Source organism: Oryza glaberrima, chromosome 2 (assembly GCF_000147395.1).
Source record: "Oryza glaberrima chromosome 2, OglaRS2, whole genome shotgun sequence".
NCBI lineage: Eukaryota > Viridiplantae > Streptophyta > Magnoliopsida > Poales > Poaceae > Oryza > Oryza glaberrima.
Genome location: NC_068327.1, coordinates 10,995,670 through 11,018,459, shown reverse-complemented (window position 1 = coordinate 11,018,459; position 22,790 = coordinate 10,995,670). Strand labels below are relative to the sequence as shown.

Genomic DNA, 22,790 nt, shown 5'->3' with positions numbered 1-22,790 from the left:
GACCAGGGGCGGTCAGACCGGCCACATAGTGGTGGTCTGACCGGCGTGCCCTGGCCGGTCTGACCGGGCCCAAGAGGGCGGTCTGACCGGTGCATAAGACTGGTCTGACCGGCGGCACTTATACGGTCAGACCGCCCCCCTAGAGGCCGGGATGGTGTTGCTCAGGGTTGGCCGATACAGAGCCGACAGAGCCCTATTCAGTCAGACCGAGCTAAGGGCGGTCTGACCGAGCCGTGGCCGGTCCGACCGGCCACTCAATGTCGGTCTGACCGGCCAGGCCGATGGGGCCGTCTGACAGGGCTACAGCGGCTAGTTTTCTAGCCGTTGCAGAGTAGCACGGTCTGACCGGCCACATACCTCCGGTCAGACCGGCAAGACACAGAGTTGGGGTATTTCACCCCCAACGGCTAGTTTTGGTTGGTGGGAGTATAAATACTCCCCCACCAGCAGCAAGAGGTCTCTCTTGGCACACAATTCAATTGCATACACCCCTTGCACCTCTCTCACACACATTTGAGCTTAGTGTTCATCCATTGTAGTGGTTGAGGTTGTTCTAGCCAAGAGTCAAGTACATTGCTTCCATTGTAGAGCTAGTGTGGCATTTGATCATCTCCGAGCCACGTCATCGCTTGTTACTCTTGCAGGTTGCCACCTCCTAGACGGCTTGTGGAGGAGTTGCCCGGTGACCTCTCCGAGAAGATTGTGGAGGAGGCCCGGCGCCGGTTGTGAGTGGTTTGGAGTTCACCACCTTCGGAGTGAAGGAAGAACTACCCCGAGTGATCAAGGCTTGGGTAGTCCTCTCCGTGGGCCGGCTCCCGCCTTGCCCACCCCTTGACGAAGAGGGCGTGCGGTGGCTTCGTGGTTGAGCGGTGGAGTAGGGCTCGCCTCAACGGGGAGTAGGAAACCGGCGAGTTTCCGAACCTCAGTGAAAAATCTCTTGTCTCCTTGTCTCATTTGATTGTCGCATTTACATTTGTGCAATTTACATTCCTAGAGACATAGTTGAGATCATATCACCCTAGGATTGCTAAACATTGACATAGGAGTGTGATTTACTTTTGGCAAATTTTGCTACTGGACATCATGACTTTCGCGGTTTTAGCTGTAAGACACAACGTGAAGTGACTTTTGGGCGAAGGCACTCTCAAAAGTGGGATATTTGCTGGTGGACACCACATCCATTAAAATAATAATTTCTGGATAAGGTGGAGAGAGAAATCGCATGAAATGTCAAAAGTGTCCTTGGGCCCACATGTCAGCTCTGCTATTCCCCTCTCTCTATCAGGCGGCAGCAACATGGAACGACGACGTTCTTCCTCCATGCGAAGCACGCGCTAGCCGCCAGCGTGCTCCACGTGCCGACTATCACTGATGGGGCGATCCACTTGATGGTCTCCAACGGAATCCCCAAGAAGCTCACGACCGCGAAGTCCAAGGTGCGACTGCTGGAGCGGCACGGCCAGATGACGGCGACGCGCCCGTGCGGCAGGGTGGCGCTGCCAGGCGACGACGGCGAGGAGCAGCCATGTGGCGGTGGCGTGGTCCGGCGTGGGCGAGACGGATGGTACAGTGGCCGGCTGGCACCGGTGGTTGTGGAGTCGTGCGGGCAATACACGCAGGCCTGGATGGCGCGAGCGTGGCAACCGGGAATCTGGGATGCGTCGCGGGCATCCGGGCGGTATCAGCGTGGGCGGCCGCGCGGGCGTGGTGCGACTGCCGATGGTGGTCGCGATCTGGACGGACTCCGCGTGGTCGTGTGGTGGCGGCGCGGCGAGGCCGGGCAGTGGCTGTGTGGGTGCTCGGTGCCAGCACGGTTGTGGCACAGGCGCAGCGTGGCCGTGACGCGGTGGCTCGGCCACCACATGGCAGACAGTGCAGCCATGGTGCGGCGGCTAGTCAGCACAGCACGGCCCTGCAGCGGCATGTCTTTTGTTTGCTCTTCTTCTTCATCTTGTTCTTCGTTTTTCTTTCTCTTCCCCTTTCATGTCATGGGCCAGCATCTTCACGACACTACACTGTGTCAGGGTTATGGGTAAGGTATACCCTCTACCCTTCGATATATGTCACATATCGAGCGTATACGGATGTTTTCGGCATACGTTAAGGAAATTCATCACGGAGTTCGCAGATGGAAGGAGTCCTACTCGGACAGAACTGGGTCGTCATTGTATCGTGCCGGGTCCGATGTCTCCGAGTCCTATTTGGAGACCAGTTGACCTGCGATATAAAAGGGACCCCCCGGGAGGACCTAAGGGATCGAATCTCACAGCCAACACATCCATCACAACTTACGGAGTTGAAGCCTACAGGAGCCAAGTCGCCGGGAGATCTAATCGAACCTGTTCGATTACGATCTCGTCGGTATCATTGAGTTCCGCTATTCCCTTTGTAATCTGTGGTTTCCATCATATAATCTCATATCAACTGGATTAGGGCTATTACCTATCAAGGGACCCGAACCAGTGTAATCTTTGTTTTCTGTCTACTTGATGTCGTACTACGTAGATCCTCGTACCAGCGTACCCCAGTACCCTCTATATCCGGTCTACGGGTATCCCCTGTCAACAGTGGCGCGCTAGGTAGGGGGACTTGGTGCTCAAGGTTCTACTACTACGTCATCCAGCTTCGTCGACAACAGCGTCAACACCAACCTCAACCAAGGAGTTCCTGCTTCAACAATGCTGGTGTGGACCCAAGTCGGCGAAATCGTCTTCCCGGTTTACACCACAGTTCTGATCTCGGCTGGTCCATCAATGACCGGAAGCGAGAACGCAGTGGCTACAGCCCATGACGACTCCATGTCGGAGGATCCTCCCGCCGAAGCGGAGAACGAAACGTCGACAACATCCGAGCCCGAGAAGGATCCTAGTGCGGCCAAACCTTGTCTTTCCGACAAGAATCACGAGTCGACGAGGATAACTTCCGAGGTGACAAGGTCCTGGTGTCCTATCCACAAAACCAGAAAACACACCTTACAAGCCTGCTGGGTTTTTCTTAACGTCCACGCTGAAATTCGTGCCTGCAAAGTGCGTGGAATTCAGCGTATTTCTCCAACTCGTGATGTCTATTGTCCTATTCACAAGACAAAGAATCACGACTTCTCAAGCTGCAAGGTCTTTCTCAGCGCCATGAAGACGTCACCTCCTAAGGTCCAGCAATCACGTATCCCCCTCAGGGATGAGGACAACGAACAATGAGTGACGCTGATCTCAGATCGATTCATTGGGGTAATCGACATCGATCCCCACGAACCGTCAGTCCTGCACCTGCTCGAAGACTATGGCTCATCATCAACAAGTACGCCACGCGAGGTATTGGCTTTCGATGGGACTAGCACGTCAGCGCGCGCTAATGCGGAAGCGGAAAATCAAGTGACTACACCGGCCCAGCACATCAGGGCCGTCAACACAATACTGAGGGAAATCCCTTACGATCCCGTTCTGAACGACGATCTCGCACGGTGGACAGAACGGCTACGGGAATCAGTAACCAACCTCAGCAACGCGTTCGAAGAGGCCGCTGCTGCAGCGCACCCGGAACAGCCACCAACTGGCGGTGCTAATGGCGAAAACCCTGAACAGCGGGAATCGCCTCATCGAGCCACCCCTCCACCTCGCGGCACCGATGATCTCCGCGATCACCTGAATGGCCGCCGAGAGGCACGACGCGCACAAGACAACGAGAACCGTTCTCGACATCGCGTCTCTTCACGACGCCACGATAATCAAGAACGAGGAGGCCGTTCGAGCAAAGACCGAGATCGTGATAACTGCCACAACCGCCACGATCACGACGATCACGAACGGCGGGTGCTAGGCGATACTGGTCGAGGACGCCGCCATAATGACGACGACGATGGAGATCGGCGCTGGGACAACAACAGGAGATGATGACAGGATTCTCGTGAACCCGGCCGACGTCCTCATAATCGAACACCAGAACCAAGTGACCCATCGCCATCGTCGTCATCTTCCTCATCCTCATCATCAGATAGACATCCACGAAGGACATACGATCGCCGACAACCCACCACCCCCAGCGCTGGGTGTAGAGCCTTCAGTCGTTCGCTGCGTGACGTCCGGTGGCCTGAGAGATTCCGACCAGGAGCAATAGAGAAGTACGATGGGAGTACCGACCCAGAAGAATTCCTTCAGGTTTACTCCACGGTACTTTACGCTGCCGGAGCGGACGACAACGCGTTGGCGAATTATTTGCCAACTGCATTGAAAGGCTCTGCGCGTTCATGGCTGATGCATCTCCCGCCCTACTTGATTTCTTCGTGGGTAGACCTGTGGCAGCAATTCGTCGCCAACTTCCAAGGAACTTACAAGCGTCACGCGATCGAAGATGACCTACATGTGTTGACATAGAACCCGGGTGAATCCTTGAGGGATTATGTTCGGCGCTTTAATGAGTGCAGAAATACAATCCCCGAAATCACCGACGCTTCTGTAATCCGCGCCTTCAAGTTCGGTGTCAGAGATCGCTATACTACCCAGGAGTTGGCAACGAGGCACGTCACGACTACTCGGAGATTATTCGAAATTGTCGATCGATGCGCTCACGCGGACGATGCACTGAGACGCAAGAATGACAAACCGAAGACCGGAGGAGAGAAGAAATCAGCCAAGGACGCACCTGAGTCAAGCAAGAAGAAAAATTGCAAGAGTGGGAAAAGGAAAGCTCAAGCGGAAGTTCTCGCAGCAGAATACGCGGACCCTCCCAAGTGCCCAGACCCACAAGGCAGCGACACGAAGAAAACATGGTGCCCTATACACAAGTCGGACGGACACTCTCTAGAAGATTGCCTCGTCTTCAAAAAGTCGCTTGCAAAACACATGGCATTGGAAAAAGGCAAGCGAGTACGTGCGATCGAGAAGGACGCTGAGGCGGCTACTCAGGAATCGGACTCAGCATACCCAGACTCCGATCTCCATGTCTCGCACATCTTCGGAGGTTCCACGGCATATTCCTCAAAGCGAGAATACAAGAAAGTGGAACGTAAAGTCTGTTCGATGTGGTAGGGAGGTGCGCCCAAGATGAAGTGGTCTGAACAGAAGATAGAATTCTTAGAAGAGAACCACCCCAAGACTGCTGTCATCCCAGGGCGATATCCGATCGTGGTCGAACCCACTATTCGGAATATCAAGGTCGCGCGAGTTCTGATCGACGGCGGCAGCTCAATCAACCTTCTTTTCGCCAGCACCTTGGACGCGATGGGAATCCCACGAAGCGAGTTGACACCCACCGATCAACCCTTCCATGGAATCACTCCTCAGTCATCGTCCAAACCATTGGGCAAAATTACGTTGCCTGTGACTTTCGGCCAAGCAAATAACTTCCGAACGGAGCAGATCACCTTTGATGTCGCTGAATTCGATACAACATACAATGCCATCATTGGGAGAACTGCACTCGCGAAGTTCATGGCCGCATCTCACTACGCGTACCAAGGGCTCAAGATGCGGGACCGAAGGGAACAATCACTATTCAAGGAAATGCTAAGCTGGCAGTGCAATGCGACAAGCTGAGCCTTGACATGGTCAAGCACACGCCCAACCCACCCGCCACAGCTGAGCCATCCAAAAAAGTGAGCAAACAAACAAAACGCCGAAACCGGACGGCGCAATCAAGATCGTTCCACTCTCCAGTGCCAACCCCGACAAGACTGTCAAGATCGGGGCATCACTAGGCGAGAAATAGGAACTCGCACTCATCACCTTCCTCCGCGACAATGCTGACGTGTTCGCTTGGCAGCCGTCCGACATGCCGGGGGTACCTAGGGAGGTGATTGAGCACAAACTCATGGTGCGACCTGACGCCAAGCCAGTAAAGCAAAAACTGCGGAGATTTGCACCAGATCGAAAACAAGCCATACGAGAAGAGCTCGACAAGCTTCTGAAAGCTGGTTTCATCAGAGAGGTACTCCATCCAGAGTGGCTAGCAAACCCAGTTATGGTTGCGGAAGGCCAACGGGAAATGGAGAATGTGTGTCGATTTCACCGACCTCAACAAGGCATGTCCCAAGGATCACTTTCCTCTTCCTTGAATAGACCAACTGGTGGACTCAACAGCCGGTTGTGAGTTGTTGAGCTTTCTCGACGCTTACTCCGGCTACCACCAAATCAGCATGGCGAAAGAGGACGAGGAGAAGACAGCATTCATCACGTCGTTCGGGGTATTCTGCTACGTTAAAATGCCGTTCGGACTAATAACCGTAGGAAACACTTTCCAGCGCACGGTCCAGGGCGCACTTAGCGACCAACTCGGAAACAATGTCGAGGCCTACGTCGATGACATTGTTGTTAAGACCAAGACAAGCGACTTATTGATTGACGATCTGCGGGAAACGTTCGACAACCTCCGACGATATTGCCTCATGCTCAATCCAGAGAAGTGCACGTTCGGAGTACCATCGGGCAAGCTGCTCGGTTTCCTCGTCTTTGGCAGAGGAATAGAAGCAAATCCCGAGAAGATCAAGGCAATCGAGAACATGAAGTCGCCTACAAGACTCAAGGAAGTACAGAAGCTAACCCGATGCATGGCGGCACTAAGCAGGTTCGTCGCTAGGATGGGAGAGCGAGGACAACCTTTCTTCGCTCTGCTGAAGAAGCAAGACAAATTTGTATGGACACAGGAAGCCGAAGAGGCATTCCTTGCACTCAAGCGCTACCTATCAAATCCCCCTGTACTTGTTGCCCCCCAACCTAATGAAGAATTATTTCTCTATATTGCTGCCACGCCATATTCCGTTAGCACTGTCATTGTTGTCGAGAGAGAATGTGCAACGACCAGTCTACTACGTCAGCGAAGCTCTCCACGACGCAAAGACAAGATATCCACAGATCCAGAAACTGCTCTACGCGTTAATCATGACATCAAGAAAGCTACGCCACTACTTCCAAGCCCACAGGATCACAGTTGTATCCTCCTTCCCTCTCGGTGAAGTCATGAGAAACAAAGACGTTGTCAGCCGCATTGCGAAATGGGTAGTCGAGCTAAGCCAGTTTGATGTCCACTTTGTGCCACGAACAATCACCAAGTCCCAGGTACTCGCCGACTTCGTAGCCAATTGGACTATACCTGATTACAGGTCAGACAACCAAATCGACAACGAAACGTGGATAATGGCGTTCGACGGTGCACTAAATAGCCAATGAGCAGGGGCAGGATTCATCTTGACATCACCTTCGGGAGATCAATTCAAGCATGCAATTCACCTCAACTTCAGGGCGACCAATAACACAGCCGAGTACGAAAGACTACTGGCCAGAATAAGAGCTGCAGCTGCACTCGGAGTCAAGCGACTGATCGTGAAAGGGGATTCCGAACTAGTAGCGAATCAGGTACATAAAGATTACAAGTGCTCTAGCCCCGAGTTATCCAAGTATCTCGCAGAAGTCAGGAAGCTGGAAAAAAGGTTCGATGGGATCGAGGTCCGACATGTATACTGCAAGGACAACATCGAGCCGGATGATGTAGCACGGCGTGCGTCCAGACGAGAGCCACTCGAACCTGGCACCTTTCTGGACGTCCTGACAAGGCCATCAGTGAAAGAGGAAAGCGGCGAAGATAGCCCGGTCGCCCTGAACATCAGCTCGGGGGCTACAGAGGCAGAACGCGCCGTTGCTGATATCAAGACCACAGACGACTGGCGCACCCCACTCATTAAATTCATAGGCAGGGAAGAGTTGCCCGAGAACGACGCAGAAGCCGAGAAAATAACCCGTAAAGAAAAAATCTATTGTATGATCGGCAATGATCTATACAAGAAGGCGCCAAATGGGGTACTCCTAAAATGCGTCTCGTCCAACGACGGCAGACATCTCCTCGTCGACATACATGAAGGGATCTGTGGGTCACACGCTGCCGGTCGGACATTAGTCGGAAAAGCTTTTCGACAAGGGTTTTTCTGGCCAACCGTCCTCAAAGACGCCTGCGACATGGTTTAGCAGTGTGAAGCCTGTCAGTTCCACAGTAAACACACAAAGCTACCAGCGCAAGCACTCCAGACTATCCCTCTTACTTGGCCGTTCTCGTGCTGGGGGCTAGACATACTCGGGCCATTCCCACGAGGACAGGGCGGCTACAGGTTCCTATTCGTGGCGATCAACAAATTCACTAAGTGGATTGAAGCGACACCCACGGGGGAAATCAAGGCCGACAACGCCATCAAATTCATCAAAGGGATATTTTGCAGATTCGGATTGCCTCACCGTATCATAACGGACAATGGCTCATAGTTCATCAGTGCCGATTTCCAGGATTACTGCATCAGGCTGGGAGTCAAGATCTGCTTCGCCTCAGTCTCTCACCCTCAGAGCAATGGATAGGTCGAGAGGGCAAACGGCATAGTACTACAAGGAATCAAGACACGCGTCTATGACAGGCTCATGTCACATGACAAGAAGTGGGTCGAAGAACTCCCATCAGTACTATGGGCCGTGCGTACCACACCGACAACATCTAACAAGGAGACACCCTTCTTCCTCGTGTACGGCTCAAAGGCCATGCTCCCCACCAAGCTACGACATCAAAGTACACAAGTACAGAAGTATTCCGCTGAGGATCAGGAGGAGCAGCGAAACGACGATGTGAATCTACTCGAGGAACATCACGAACGAGTTGCCGTTTGAGCAGCCAGCTACCAACAGGCCCTTCGCCGTTACCACGAGAAGCGCATCCGAGCACGCACGCTTTCGATCGGCGACTACGTCCTTCGACGGGTTCAAAGCTAAGCAGGGCGAAACAAGCTCTCACCCAAATGGGAAGGACCGTACACGATCACACAAGTCTTGCGGCCAGGCGCATTCAAGATTGCAGACGGCGATGGTCGTGAGTTGGCAAATTCCTGGAACATTGATCAATTACGTAAATTCTATGTATAATTCAATAGTATCCATACTTGTAAGACATCTTACAGCTTCAATAAAGCCTATTTTCAGGTGCAAATTGCAATCAAAGTGTTCCTTCCCGATGATCCCTTACCCAGATGACACCTAGCGTTGAAACCTATCCTCATGTCCCTTTACGCCGTTCGACAAGGCCTCTTAGGTTCACCTAAGGGAACTTCGGCTGGGGACGCCCAGAGCCGATAAGGCCTTATCGGATCCTGTAGAGACAAAAGACCATGTAAGATCTGGTCGTGTAAGAGTTCTCGCCGTGCGTATTAACCAAGCCGTGTAATCGGAAATTAATTTTCCAACCTCACGGCTGGGGGCTAGGATTAGTGCTTGTTCAACCGAGGCAGGTCAAAGGTCCAAGAGCCTTATCTTCCGAGAAAAATTCTCCGATGACATGGTTGGGGCTAGGGAGAGTGTATAACTCAAACGACTGATCGAAGTCGCGAAGTGAGAAGACACTCTTACACGCTACGTCCAGAGTAAGAAAGCTTAGTTAGATAGATTTCTTTTCTATTTCACAAGTACTTCTTACAATTCCGTAAAACTCCAAAATTATATTACACTTTTCCCTAAGACATTTGTCATAGGATACGGAGACTACCAGGAAGGCCAACGCCAGTCCATGGACTGGAAGACCTTCTCCGTCAGTGGCGCCATCGACTTCGCCAGGCCATCTATCTCCGTAGGAGTTCTCCGAGAACGAGAAAACCCTTCGTGGAGGAACTCGAGGTGCAGGGACGATGATCTCGTATACAAGCCAATACATGCCCCCCGGCATATCGGCTCGATCGACGGCACTCCTGCTTCAGGGCCTCGTCGATACGCTGGCCGATGCCTTCGAGCTAGGCGCATGCCCCATTCAGCCACGAGATGTATCCGGCCGCCGATTCCTCGGGATCCCCACGGGGTACTCGGAGCTCTCTACAGACTCTTGTCATGGATGTGCAGCAACTCTTCAGATATGAGCTGAACCACACCTCGCGACCTCGGAGTGTTTCCACGGCTTGGTCCTTCTTCACTTCCAGCGTAGTCCTCTCGAGTTCCGCGACCTCAAATTTCGTCCTCCAATACTGGATGCAACGATCTTGGTCAGCAAGCGCACTCTCGAGATCTGCTCAGCCTGGAAACGACTAAGTCAAACTGCTCTTCTCTCTCGAGAACACAGCAAATCAACTCGATCCAGACGGAAGAGTGAAGGAGATGAAAACAAAAATAACCAACCTAAGAAAGTCGCCGCCATGCCCGTTTCCACAGGCGAATTTTGATCTACATCGCCCTGCGGCACATGTGCCTCGAACACAAGTGCCGGAACGATCACTGGCAACTCAGGCTGCCCGCGCTGCTAGACATCCTCGACATCAACATCTCTACAAACGACAACAAAGTACTCGAGATCAAAATGCTAAAGAAAACTAAGGTGATGACTACACGCACAAAGGCGGTTGGAACCAATGAGAATTTTACAAAGCATGATTAAAGAGTACAAGGGAGCCGAAATCCTACTCTTCAAAAAGCGGGAGGACGGACTCCCCCAGATCGCCGACTTCTTCCATCACATCCTTGCGCGCGTCGCTGGCCGCCCTCGATCCAAGATCTTCTGGAGATCGAGTTCAGGATGCGCCTACCTCACACACGCAAGAGTTCGACGAAGTGATAAAACCTCAAATTCATCCACTTACTTCTCGCCAAGCGTCACAAGCCGCTGCCGTCGTGGAGGCGGGGGAGACGCATCCGAGGCCTGGAGTATAACGGGCGTGATATGAGGTGAAAGCTTCCCGACTACGCGATGAAGGATCAGGAGAGCTTACCGAGGGGGTGGGTGTCTTCCGACGATTTCCAATCACGGAGGAGAATTTCCTCCCCCTTTTCGGAACCTTGCCGTCACTCGTTGTGGCAGCAGCGGCAGCAACATCAGACGCATCTTTGGTGACGTTCTCCTTCAGCGACGCCGCCGCCTGATGGTCCACGAGCGGCCCAATGATATCAGTCAGAGGGAGAGCTTACACTTCATGAAGTCACAATGCGATCCCGGAAGAAAAATGCAAAAGGGTCGCCGAGTACACTTACATTGATGGCAGCTTCACGTTCGGCTGCCCCCTTCTCGCAAAGGGGGACGGGGACGTTGCTCGCCGTTGTCGGGCCGCTGATCATCAATTGGCCGACGCGGCGCTCCACGGTTTCGCTGTTCAAGCCTGTAGATCGAGAACCAGAATTCGATAAGTCAGGAGGAACACGCACATAAGAGAGTCAATTTAACTACAAGAAAAATACCCCGAGGAGAAACTCGGGTCGCGTCCTTCGGCCCAGAATAGTCAAAGGCTGGGTGGGCTCGAGCCTGGAGCGGCTGGATCCGCCTACCAATGAAGTCGGCAGCGACTTCATACCCCGACAAATCTCGTACTCGGAGGTCATCGATGGCATCGATGAAAGACTGGAGAGAAGGGGTCAAGGCAGGTTTTGCGGTTCAAGACGAAATCTTGTCTGGTTGTTCCTCAGGAACAACGAAGACTAGATCCGAATTTTCTATCTTAAGATAGAACCACCTCGCCCGCCATTTGCTACGAGAAGAAGGGCACTGGAAGGGGATATAGCGCGATTTCAGGCCATCCCAGAGTCGGAAACCGACGCATCTGGATACCCTGTTGGATTCCATCCAACGCAACTCGTAGTAGAAACGAAAGAGGTCAAGAAACGGCTCTACCCCAATGTAGGCCTCACAGAGATGTGAAAAAATACTAAGGAAGGCGATGGAATTGGGGTTCAAATGGAGCAAAGAAAGGCCGTAGAAATTCAAGACCAAGAGAAGAAATTCAGAAGGCGGAGGAAGAAAACCACAGAGAATATAGTCCTCGATCGCAACCATGCGACCCAGGACAGGCTGGGGTTCAATACCTCCTGCTTCTCTCTCCATGGTCCCGCAACCGGGAAGGTCGCCATCCTCCTGTAGTTTCTTCAGCGACGCGCTGGTAGAGGTAGACTTGTCGAGATCCATTGCCGCCGGAGATCGCCAGAAAAGGGACCGAGATGAGCTAGCTAGGGTTCTTGCGGGAGCGGAGAAGACGAGGGACGCTTGGAGGCTGGAGAGTTTTTTTTTTCACAACAGGCGGACTTCAAAATGGACCCCCAAAACTCCCTTAAATAGCCGCACTTCCGACAGTGCGAATTCCAAGGAAAGGAGAGAGATGGCCGCCGGAAATTTCTGGGTCCATTACGCGCGGTAGTTTTTCGGACTTCAATTTAAATTCGCTCATGACCGTTGAGCTTCACTTGGCGTTGTCGATTACTCCTTGTCTCTTGGTCCTCACACCGAGAACGACAACAACCTCAACATCAAAAGTCACGATCGGTTACACGAGTTCATTTAAGCAAAAGTCAAGGGCTACTGTCATGGTTATGGGTAAGGTATACCCTCTACCCTTCGATATACGTCACATATCGATATGGTATACTTGCGCGTATATGGACGTTTTCGGCATACGTTAAGGAAATTCATCACGGAGTTCGCAGATGGAAGGAGTCCTACTCGGACAGAACTAGGTCATCATTGTATCGTGCCGGGTCCGATGTCTCCAAGTCCTATTTAGAGAGGCAAGTTGACCTGCGATACAAATGGGACCCCCCGGGAGGACCTAAGGTATCGAATCTCACAGCCAACACATCCATCACAGCTTACGGAGTTGAAGCCTACAGGAGCCAAGTCGCCGGGAGATCTAATCGAACCTGTTCGATTACGATGTCGTCGGTATCATCGAGTTCCGCTATTCCCTTTGTAATCTGTGGTTTCCATCATATAATCCCATATCAACTGGATTATGGCTATTACCTATCAAAGGGCCTAAACCAGTATAATCTTTGTTTTCTGTCTGCTTGATGTCGTACTGCGTAGATCCTCGTACCAGCGTACCCCAGTACCCTCTATATTCGGTCTACGGGTATCCCCCGTCGACACACTGCTTATGTTTTGGTGTGGCGACACGGCGGTCTCGGTACACATGGGCGCGCCGACTATGACTTGGGCGTTGGTGCCCAGGGCCCAAGTGGCGGTGGCGGGTGGCGTCGTCGGCGCCGCGGTGGGACGATGGACGAGAGGGGCGGATGGAAACCCCTCACTTCTCTGCCTTGGAGAGAGCCACGGTCGCGGTCCCAGCCATCATGGTGGTCAGCGCGGCGTGGAGACAGCCATGGTCAAGCTAATGGATGGCGCCACCGCAATTCCCTGTTGCTGCCGCCTGATATAGAGAGAGGGGAATAGAAGAGCTGACGTGTGGGCCCAAGGGCACTTTTGATATTTCACGTGATTTCTCTCTCTTCCTCATCCGAAAATTATTATTTTAATGGTTCGATGTCCACCAACAAATATCCCACTTTTGAGAGTGTCTTCCCCAAAAGTCACTTCGTGCGATGTTCTACAGCTAAAACCACGAAGTCAGGATGTCCCGTAGCAAAATTTGCCTTTACTTTTCTAGAGATATAATTGAGCCACTATCACCCTAGGTTTGCAAAACATAACTTAGTTGCTTAATTAGACTTGACCCTCACCGAGCCTAGCAACTTAGGTTAATTTTGATTATGTGTCATTTAGTTTTAAAATCGCCTATTCACCCCCGTCTAGTCGACATCCTAATCCTATAGGTGTTAAACTGAAGTGAAAGCTTTGAGTTGTATTAATAAGAACTGCAAACTGACTCATTCAAACGTGCGTGCAATTGAAATTGGGAAAAACACTCTTATATATGGTGTTCATTTTATGATGTGTGGAGTGTCATTTTAATAGCCGGTCCAGTTTTCCGGAGGTGCTCATAGGGTAGGGTGTGCGTGTGTCTGTCAGACGACGTACCTGTCGACAGCGAGATGTCCGTGGTGACTTCGTCAATCTGAAGATATGCTGGTCTAGTCTTCCGGAGATACTCATAGCTTATAGGATAAGGCGTGCGTGTGTATGTTTATAGGTGTGGCTGTGCGGGCGTTACGATAACGCGCCTGTGTTTTTTTGAAAAAAATAACTTGCACGTAATAATTCTGAAGAAACCGAAAAAGTTCGCACGTTTTGCCCGCAGGCCGCAGCTCTCTGACGAATTTGCCGTCTCGGCGTGTCCCCACGTACACCAGAAAAAAAAAAGAAAGAAAGAAAAAGGAAAATTCCCCTCTGCCCTGAATCCTGATTCTATCCCTCGAGCGGGCTCTCCTCGTCGGCGTTCCTCCGCCTCCGCCGTCTTCTCCGCCACCTCCTCTCTCGAGCTCGCTCCCTCCCCGATCCGCTCCGGCGCCTCCTGCCTCCGCTCCGTTCCGCCGGCGCGCCCGTGGTCCTGTGTGTCCCCCACATCTTCTGCCGCAACCGGCAACCCTAGCCGCGGATGGCGGCGCAGCCTTCTTCGTCGGCGTCGACGGGTAATGCAACTCGTCTCTTCTCATAGATTGCCCCTAGATGGAGAAGATCTTTCCTCTCGTTGATTGGATTATTAGTGTTTGGGACGGTTTATGCTTGTGGCCGGATTAGCTAGCTAACCGAGGTGACTTAGTTTGGGTTGTTTGATTCGTTTTGTTACTTGTATATAGAGATCTAGCCACGAAATATGTTGTCACTTGAGGGGTGGGGGTGGGGATGGGGGTAGAGCACACCAACAATCCTGACTCAAAATAGCTTCTCCTTTTACCTTTAAATGAAAGGAGTGTGGAGATACTTTACCATTCAGTACTGATTCCCGGGTTCTTTGATTGTCTCTGGCTCTGTGCAGGCGCTACCAAGTTTGATGCATCGCAGTATGCTTTCTTTGGGAACAACGCGGTGGAAGAGGTTGAGCTAGGTGGATTGGAGGATGATGATGGTGTCGATGCTGGTTTTGTTGGCCCTGGTGATGAAGAATACCCTTCTGCTTATGGAAGGGATATGTTTGAGGTAATATATATGACAGTTTATTTATGTTTGATGTGACAAACTTCCATCCATTATTTATTACTTTCCGTTTAAAAGAACTTCCAGTATGTAATTTTGTGATTCCCACAGCACTCATGACTTTGGTAGTAAACGCCCTTTTGTGTTCAGAACATGAGAGAGAGAGAGGTGGGAGGTGCTCCTAGGGGTTATTTTGATCATTCCGTTTTACTTCTTGTTTGTTTTCGTTGTTGTTCAATCCAACGGGAATTAATACTTAGTATATCATGGTTCAGTAAGAGGTAGCAGGGTCCACCCGAACACTAGAGATTTATGTTGAATGAAGAGTAAATAGTAAGCATCGGTGTTATGGTAGCTTCAGAGGATGCACATAGTCCCTGAGACTGTGCACTCATGATGCGGAAGCCTTGGACCATGCTGTGTCAACCATTGAAAGGAGAGAGGGACATCAGTTGAGGAAGGGAAGAGGGAGAGCTAAGCTTAGACATTGTTGTTTCTTGCCATTGTTATTGCTGGAACTTTTCTTTGGTTCTGTCACTACCATGATTTCTGCTCGCCCTTGCAATTCATTTTCTAGAGTCACTTCAGGTTAGATAGCACCTTTGTTAGGCATTGACTGCTGTAGCATCCAGCAGAGAGAAGCAGCCAATCAACAGAAGGGTAAATTTGGGATGGACTAGGAAAGTAGCAAATGGGGTGTGTTGAGTTGGGGTGTTAACTATCCCGATCTGCACTGGTTAACTCTGTTTGATCAGTATTTGTTACAGTGTTTGAGAACACGTTTTGACATTTTGCTTTATTGGGTAAAAACTGGCCAGAAACTGAATATACCAACAATACTGAATAACATGAACCTGGCCTTTTGGTGTCTTGTGTGCTGCGACATGTTTCTGTCTCCGCAAGCCCAGATTGATAGTCTTCTTGGCTCAGTTGCCCAGTTGACCAACTTTCCAACAATTAGCAGCCACTTGTTTTGACCGGCCAATACTGGCAGCAAAACCAACATAAGCACCTACTATTGCTTGTTCATGTTCATCAGTAAGCTGCTTGAGTGATTGTCACTGTTTTATTATCCTGCATGTGGTTGTGTGCATGCATGGCTTTATTTCTCGTCTCATTTGTTAACTGTCAGCTGTCATTCTTAGTTCGTAATTATGTTAAAAAAGAGTTGAGGATCAGCTTTACAGATCGTGTAAAGCCGTAAACTTTTGTAAATATGGTATTTACCAGTGTGGAACCGAAACAATTTGTATCTACCAATAGCACAATAACGATCTGTATTTTTGTAAATATAATGTATTTACCAAACAAATAATACCATATTTACCACACAGAATTTAACGAAAATACTGTGTTGAAAGGTAGGGGTCGATGTTCTGTTTCATTGGTTTAGTCAGGTCGATTTCTTCTGTTTTCATAAAATTTGGTTTCTCGATAATAGCCACCGAGGAATTTCTTTTTACGAATATAAACCGAGCCAAAAAAACCAAATAAAATCGGTTCGGTAGTTACAGCGAATGGTTTTTACTGAAGAATCTCATAATAAGGTGACAGGCGCTTGCGTTGCTGTCGAGCCTCTGCGTTGACATGCTGAGGTGCAGCTGTGGGGGTTCCAGCTCTGGAGAGCTCCTGCCCTGCGCACAGCCCCCACTCTGATGGGCTATGGAGCCAGCGCCCAGTCCATGATGCTGCCCGTGCCGCTAGCCTCACTCTCTGCCTGCTCATGCTGGCTGCTCATGTGGCCTGCTGCCTGCACGCCTGCGCCAATGCACCATCCGTCTTCTCCTGCTCGCAGCTTGCACCACGCTTGTCTACTAAAGAATTGAGAGATGTGAGAGATTTGCCGTGAGATTTGTGGCTGTGGCATGTGACTGCCTTATCAGCTTATCTCCACCAATTTGATATGGCTGGGTTGTGGGATGCATGGATGAGCCTTGCATCGACTAAGCTCACATTAAACTTCAAATGAGCTCAGTTTGAGCCAAGCTGGATCCCGAGCTAGAGAACTGGCTTCATTTTTTAGTAGAGAATAAAATCAAGGTTCAAAATTTTATGATAGGTACGCAGCAGTTCACCCACCTAGTAGCTATCCAAGGATCACTGATTCAGCAGAAACTGCTGTTCCCTACACGATTTGCATGTCATACAACATATCGGAACCTTTCCCCTGCCATCACCTCATGGTAAGGACAATCACCTGGGGGAGAAGAAATAGAAGCAGATTTGCTATCTCTGATAGCAAGGTCGAGAATTTGGGGAATTGGAGGAGGGGTAACAGCTGGAAACTTGGCATGTAATGGTGGGGGAGAGGACTGGGTGAAGTAGGAAGGGAACATAATAGTAGAATGCGCCTTGGAACATTTGGCAACTGCAGTCACGTGGTACGGAGCACGGCTTCTTGTCTCCAAGTGTCAAGTTAATATAGGTTACTTTATTGAGTGTACTCTCCTTTCATTTTTCTTTATTTCAATATAGGTTTGCTGACTGGCCAACAGCATGCAGGAAGCAGTGGGCCTTATGTGCGTGTATTTAGGCCTTTTATGTATACAATTTTGGGACCCTCAGTAGTTTACCTGTTGTTTTATTGAGTAGCTGAGAATGATCACAAAATCGTTTTACTGGTATCCTGCGTTGGTGTTACATAGGTAATGATTATATTTCATAACAGGTAATTATGCAGCAATAGGCAGGGAGTGTTCATTCCTCGTATATGCCTGAGTGTGGACCAAAGGGATCTAGGAGTTGGCTCTGGAAGGCATATGTTACTGGTCAAGCTTTCTTTGGCTCGTGCCCGTAAAAAATGTCTAGTAGACCTGTTATAGAAAACTACTGGATTTTCTGCACACTGCTACTCTTGAAAACTTTGTAGAGTTCAATTAATTTTATTTTAGTGGAAATAATATTTCACCAAAAAAGTTGCCTTGCAATCTGAGGTAGCTTGTAATTTCTCTTCTGCAGACTTGTTTATTAACACAAGTCCACCTCTCATTATACTAGAGGTTGCTTATCTCATTATCTGTAGTTCTGAGCAAATTTAGCTCAGGAAATAGTGCAGTTATTATCTGGATCATTTCCGGGTTATCTTATTGTCATAGTTTTCTTCACTTAGTGTTGGGGCCTAAATAACAGATTAAGCTGTGATTTAGAATTATGTGCTTCTGATTACCTTAGAAGATTGCAGTATCACGCTATTACTTATTTATGTTGCAAATTAAGTTATCAGCTTCAGCTGCTCACACTGATCAAGCTTTGCTTTTGCAGGATGAAGGTGGAGGTTCATTTACTGGTGTTGATGATCTTGCTGGAGCATTCTCAAAGGTTTGCTTTTTTGAAAAGCATAGCTTTGTAGCCACATAATATTAGTACACAAATGTCCAATTATTGGGATTTGATCCAACAGAAACATGGTGTATTTTTTTTGGTAGAAATTGCAGAATGTAGATTATAGTTAAATAAAGTTCCAAACTCTTGTATACCTATTTGTATGCTTGCATTGTGGTATTCTTTTTTAACTGTGAAAACTGATTTGTTGATTTCTCCACTTTCAGTTGACCAGAAGCATCAATGAACCAACACAATCAGGAATAGTTAGTCATGGGGGTTCAATTTCTAGACAAAGTGAGTAATGCCCTGTTTTGCTCGATTGCAATTGGAATCCTTTGCTATTTCTTTATGTGTTTCTTCAATTCACGTGCATGGGTATTTGATTTGATTTATTTCATTTTTCAAGGATATATGTAAGATTCGATTCGTTACATATGGCCAATGGGATGGACATATCCATTAATTTTTCATTGTTAGAATGTGAATTTCAATACATTTTTGCACAGTCTTTGTTCTCTTGTTTGGTACTGCAGGATTATATATGGTTTCTGATTTATTAACATTGTATTCTAATGATTCAATTTGTGTAGGTTCTACTCCGGATTGGGCACAAGATTCATATTGGCCTACGCAGCCTATATTTGGAGCTGAACAAGGGCTGGATAATGAAAGCCGGTGGTCTCAACCCCCCCATTTAGCCCGCTTTGCTGATTCTAGACTGCACACAACATCCTCATCGCCGCAGCAAGATGCTCAATACCATCCTAATGAACATATTCTTGGAGCAATGCCATCTCCGTTGCATAGAACTTCATCATACCCACAACAAGAGCCTCAATACAATCACACAGAACCAATTCCGGTACCTAAATCATCATTCATTTCGTACCCTCCATCTGGTGCAGTATCCCATTCTTCACCAGGTCAACCACATCACATGAACATGCCATCTCCTCCCACTTCATTCCAAATGCCTGTATCTGCACAAAATGAGTTACACCATCCCCAGTTTCCTCGTGGTGGTATGCCTCCAGGGTCACTTGGTCGGAACATGGCTCATTTGGATTCAGCAGGTTTATCAACTAATAATTTGCAACAGAATGCTCTAAACAGTGGGCCAATTCGTCCAAATGGTGCCATGCTTACACCAGGTTTGATGCAGCACAATCTGCAGCGTCCAAATGGATTGGTCCCACCTCAAATGCTGTCACGCCGTCCACAACATGGAATGGCCCCAATTCAACACTCTCCGCCACAATTCTCACAGTTCCATGCTCATATGCTTGGTCCTCGGCATCCTCCACCACAAGGTCGTCAGATGTACAATCCTCAGCATTCATCACAAATGATGAGTGGATTTGATGCAAATTTGGCAATGCCTGACTTGAGTGATCCGAGAGCAAGAGCAATGCTGCACCATGGAGTGCATGGCCAGCATTATCTCCCCCAAGGTTTTGAGCTTGCCAGTATGAGGATGGATAATGGGTGGCCGCGGTTCAGATCCAAGTACATGTCCACGGCTGAAATTGAGAACATTGCAAGGATGCAGCAAGCTGCTACTCAGATCAATGATCCGTACATTGATGATTACTATCATCAAGCCTGTTTAGCTAAAAAGTCAGCCGGAGGTCAACTCAAGCACCACTTCTGTCCGACCTTGATTAGAGATCCATCATCCCGTGCACGGAGTAAAGATGAGCCACATGCATATCTCCAGGTTGATGCTCTTGGAAGGTTGCCATTTTCTTCCATCCGCAGGCCTCGTCCGCTCCTCGATGTTGAACAAACCTCTGAATCAAGTGATGACGTTACTGAAAAATCTGCTTCAAAAACACTTGACCAAGAACCAATGCTGGCTGCTAGGATCACAATTGAAGATGGCCTTTGCCTACTGCTTGATGTAGATGATATTGATCGCTTGCTGCAATTTAGCCAGCAGCAAGATGGTGGCTTGCAACTGAGAAACAGGAGACAGGCCCTCCTTGAGCAGCTGGCAGAATCGCTGCAACTAGTTGATCCACTTACACCTAGTAACAATGCACCTCTCTCACCAAATGATGATCTGGTGTTTCTCCGAATAGTCTCTCTTCCGAAGGGCCGCAAACTACTTTCTCGTTACCTTGAACTTGTGAGTTCTGGCAGTGAGCTTGCTAGAATTGCTTGCATGGCAGTCTTCCGGCATCTAAGATTCATATTTGGAAATTTGCCATCTGATAGTAGTGCTGTTGAGACAACGACAAAACTTGCTACTGCTGTATCAACCTGTGTTGTTCGGTTGGAGTTGAGTGGACTAAGTGCTTGCCTTGCAGCTATTGTGTGTTCTTTGTTGCAACCCCCTCTGCGACCCCTTGGACATGCTGCAGGTGATGGGGCTTCTTTCATCATAAAGTCTGTACTGGACAGAGCAACAGAGCTTCTCACTGATCAGCATGTGGCCTCTACCTACAGCATGCAAAACAGAGCTCTATGGCAAGCATCATTTGATGCCTTCTTTGGGCTGCTTACAGAGTATTGCATGAGTAAATTCGATAGTGTGATTCATGCATTGCAAACACAACCTGCTGTGGCAGCAGTTATAAGCAGGGAAATGCCAGTTGAATTGTTGCGTGCCAGCCTTCCTCACACAAATGAGTATCAGCGGAAACAGTTGCTCAGTTTTGCTCAGCGCACGGTGCCTGTTAACAACCATAGTTCTCATGGGTCCAATAATGGACCCATGACATCAGAATCTATCCCAAGTTCAGAAAGCCGGAAAATATAAGTTAAATCATAGTGTTTTTGCTTCTTTGGGTAATCAGTATACTTGATACAATGGCTCTTTAAGATGGAGACTCTTTCCCCAATTTCGCAGTAAAGAAAAGTCTATATGAATCCAGGAAACAAGATCGAGAGGGTTGGAGCATCGATAAACAGCGGTAATATAAGGCACCGAGTTTACTATCGTTGCGACATGTCTGGTTTATTATGTACTGTAGGGATGCAGTCTGTTTTGCATGCATTATGCAGATGGATGTGTTTTTGTTACTGGGAAGTTTCTTCCTGAGTTTTGTTGCTCATGAAACCTGCCTGGTATCTATCTCTGGCTGTAGAAGGTGCTTCTTGAAGACGCTGTTTGATTGTTCTTCAAGACAAGTGTCCTGGAATCATCAAGGTGGAATTTCAATCAGGCCGCCTTCTTTTCCCATTTTGTTGTGTTCAAGGGTTGAAATGTAACTGTCGATCATGCCCTAATATTGAAAAAAATCCTAGCTGTACTGAATGTTGAGCATTGGTTTATGGTACTATGTTTTGTTATTATTATTTATTAATTTGTCTCTTTTCTGACTTCTTTTTTTCTATTCTAGCGGAATGTATAATTTGGGATTTTAGCTGAGAGTAGAGATTGACAATGTAGTAGTAGAAACTTGGGTGGCTGTAATGATGTTTGCAAGTTTAAATGCAACAAGTTAGAAGTGACCACCTGACCATCAGATGGCTCATGTCTTGGGGTGGTATTTTTGGTTGAGGGTTGTGTTAGGCGTGGCATTTTCTGGCGCCAATTGTTAATATGTTGTAGAAGTATTTTGCTGATGAGTTCAAAAAGGGAAAAGGAAAAAATGGTGTACTACATTTCAATTCATAGAATGCCTTATAAATTCAACTTGTTGGATATATAGTTGCCACTTGATTTCGTCAAATTTTCCCTCTTACTCCATCTTATATCCGCTACTATTTCGGAATATAACGTAACCTAGTAATACGAATCAGGATATGTGTCAATTTGATAGGTGTCAATTCAGCTTTTGTCTAGATTTGTAGCGTTAGGATATACTAGGATGTGTCACATCACGTAGTATGTTTGTTTTTATGGGATGGAGGGAGTACTTGCTTTCCCTCTTCTCAAGTCTCAACTCTGCTTATCTACCTATGGGTACATGGCTCTGATATGCTTCCATCATTCATCTCCTTCCACCGTCGGTCGATTTCCTAGTGAGTGCACTTGTATGACTATAGATCTTATTATTGTGTGTTTTGGTTTAAGGTGCACGACTGTTAGGACGAGCAAGTTTAAATAGCGAGTGCCTATGGGTCTATAGGATGAGTAGCTAGGCTTAGGCCATTCTCAACCCAAGACACTAATATAGTTTTCATAAACTCCACATCATCAATAAATTAGTACTAGACACTACTCTTTCAATGCAAAAACCATTATTCCATACTTAAATTTAATGCTACCTATTTCACATGATGTCTTGGATGTTGTGTAGAAACCATGTCTCATGCAAGACATGGTTTTCTTCTTTTTCCTTATTTATTGTCTTGTCACATCATTTTTCATCATAGGTGACAGCTTATTTAATGTTATGGATACCATCCTAGTCATTGAGTTGGGAATGGCCTTAGGGGATCATTCTTTTGCTTGGACATAGATCATACTCCCTTCGTCCCAATGTATAGCAAAGACTGGATGAGACATATCATAGTACGAATTTGGATAGTCCTCTGTCCAGATTTATTGTACTAGGATATATTCTCAAAAATCCTAGATTTGTTATATTTTGATACGGAGTGAATAAGAGCATCACCAATTTAGGAATTCCTAAACATAATTTAGGGTCTTAAAATATCTTCTCCTCCGACAGATTAGAAAAACATGTTACCATATAATATAAGAAGTGGGAGATTAGAAA

The 22,790-nt window shown here is 48.4% G+C and overlaps 1 protein-coding gene across 2 annotated transcripts; it reads left to right on the top strand.

Moving 5' to 3' along the window:
* Nucleotides 1-14,002: 14,002 nt before the first annotated feature.
* On the top strand, nucleotides 14,003-21,769 carry LOC127762746 (protein PAT1 homolog). 2 transcript variants are annotated; one of them, XR_008015558.1, is made up of 6 exons: nucleotides 14,003-14,291; nucleotides 14,639-14,799; nucleotides 18,058-18,114; nucleotides 18,345-18,414; nucleotides 18,711-21,035; nucleotides 21,210-21,769. XR_008015558.1 is itself a non-coding variant. In XM_052287229.1 (5 exons), the coding sequence occupies exons 1-5, from the start codon at nucleotides 14,258-14,260 to the stop codon at nucleotides 20,879-20,881; spliced, it is 2,493 nt and encodes an 830-aa protein (XP_052143189.1). In that variant the 5' UTR covers nucleotides 14,003-14,257; the 3' UTR covers nucleotides 20,882-21,769. The 2 variants fall into 2 exon arrangements, 1 of the variants encoding a protein (XP_052143189.1); XM_052287229.1 differs by having other exon boundaries at nucleotides 18,711-21,769.
* The last annotated feature ends 1,021 nt before the right edge of the window (nucleotides 21,770-22,790 follow it).

Excerpts from the sequence above, each read along its gene's own strand:
- LOC127762746 (XM_052287229.1), top strand. The coding sequence starts at position 14,258 with ATGGCGGCGCAGCCTTCTTCGTCGGCGTCGACGG. Across the intron at positions 14,292-14,638 it reads TTCTTCGTCGGCGTCGACGG|GCGCTACCAAGTTTGATGCA; the intron begins GTAATGCAACTC and ends GGCTCTGTGCAG. Across the intron at positions 18,115-18,344 it reads TTGCTGGAGCATTCTCAAAG|TTGACCAGAAGCATCAATGA; the intron begins GTTTGCTTTTTT and ends CTCCACTTTCAG.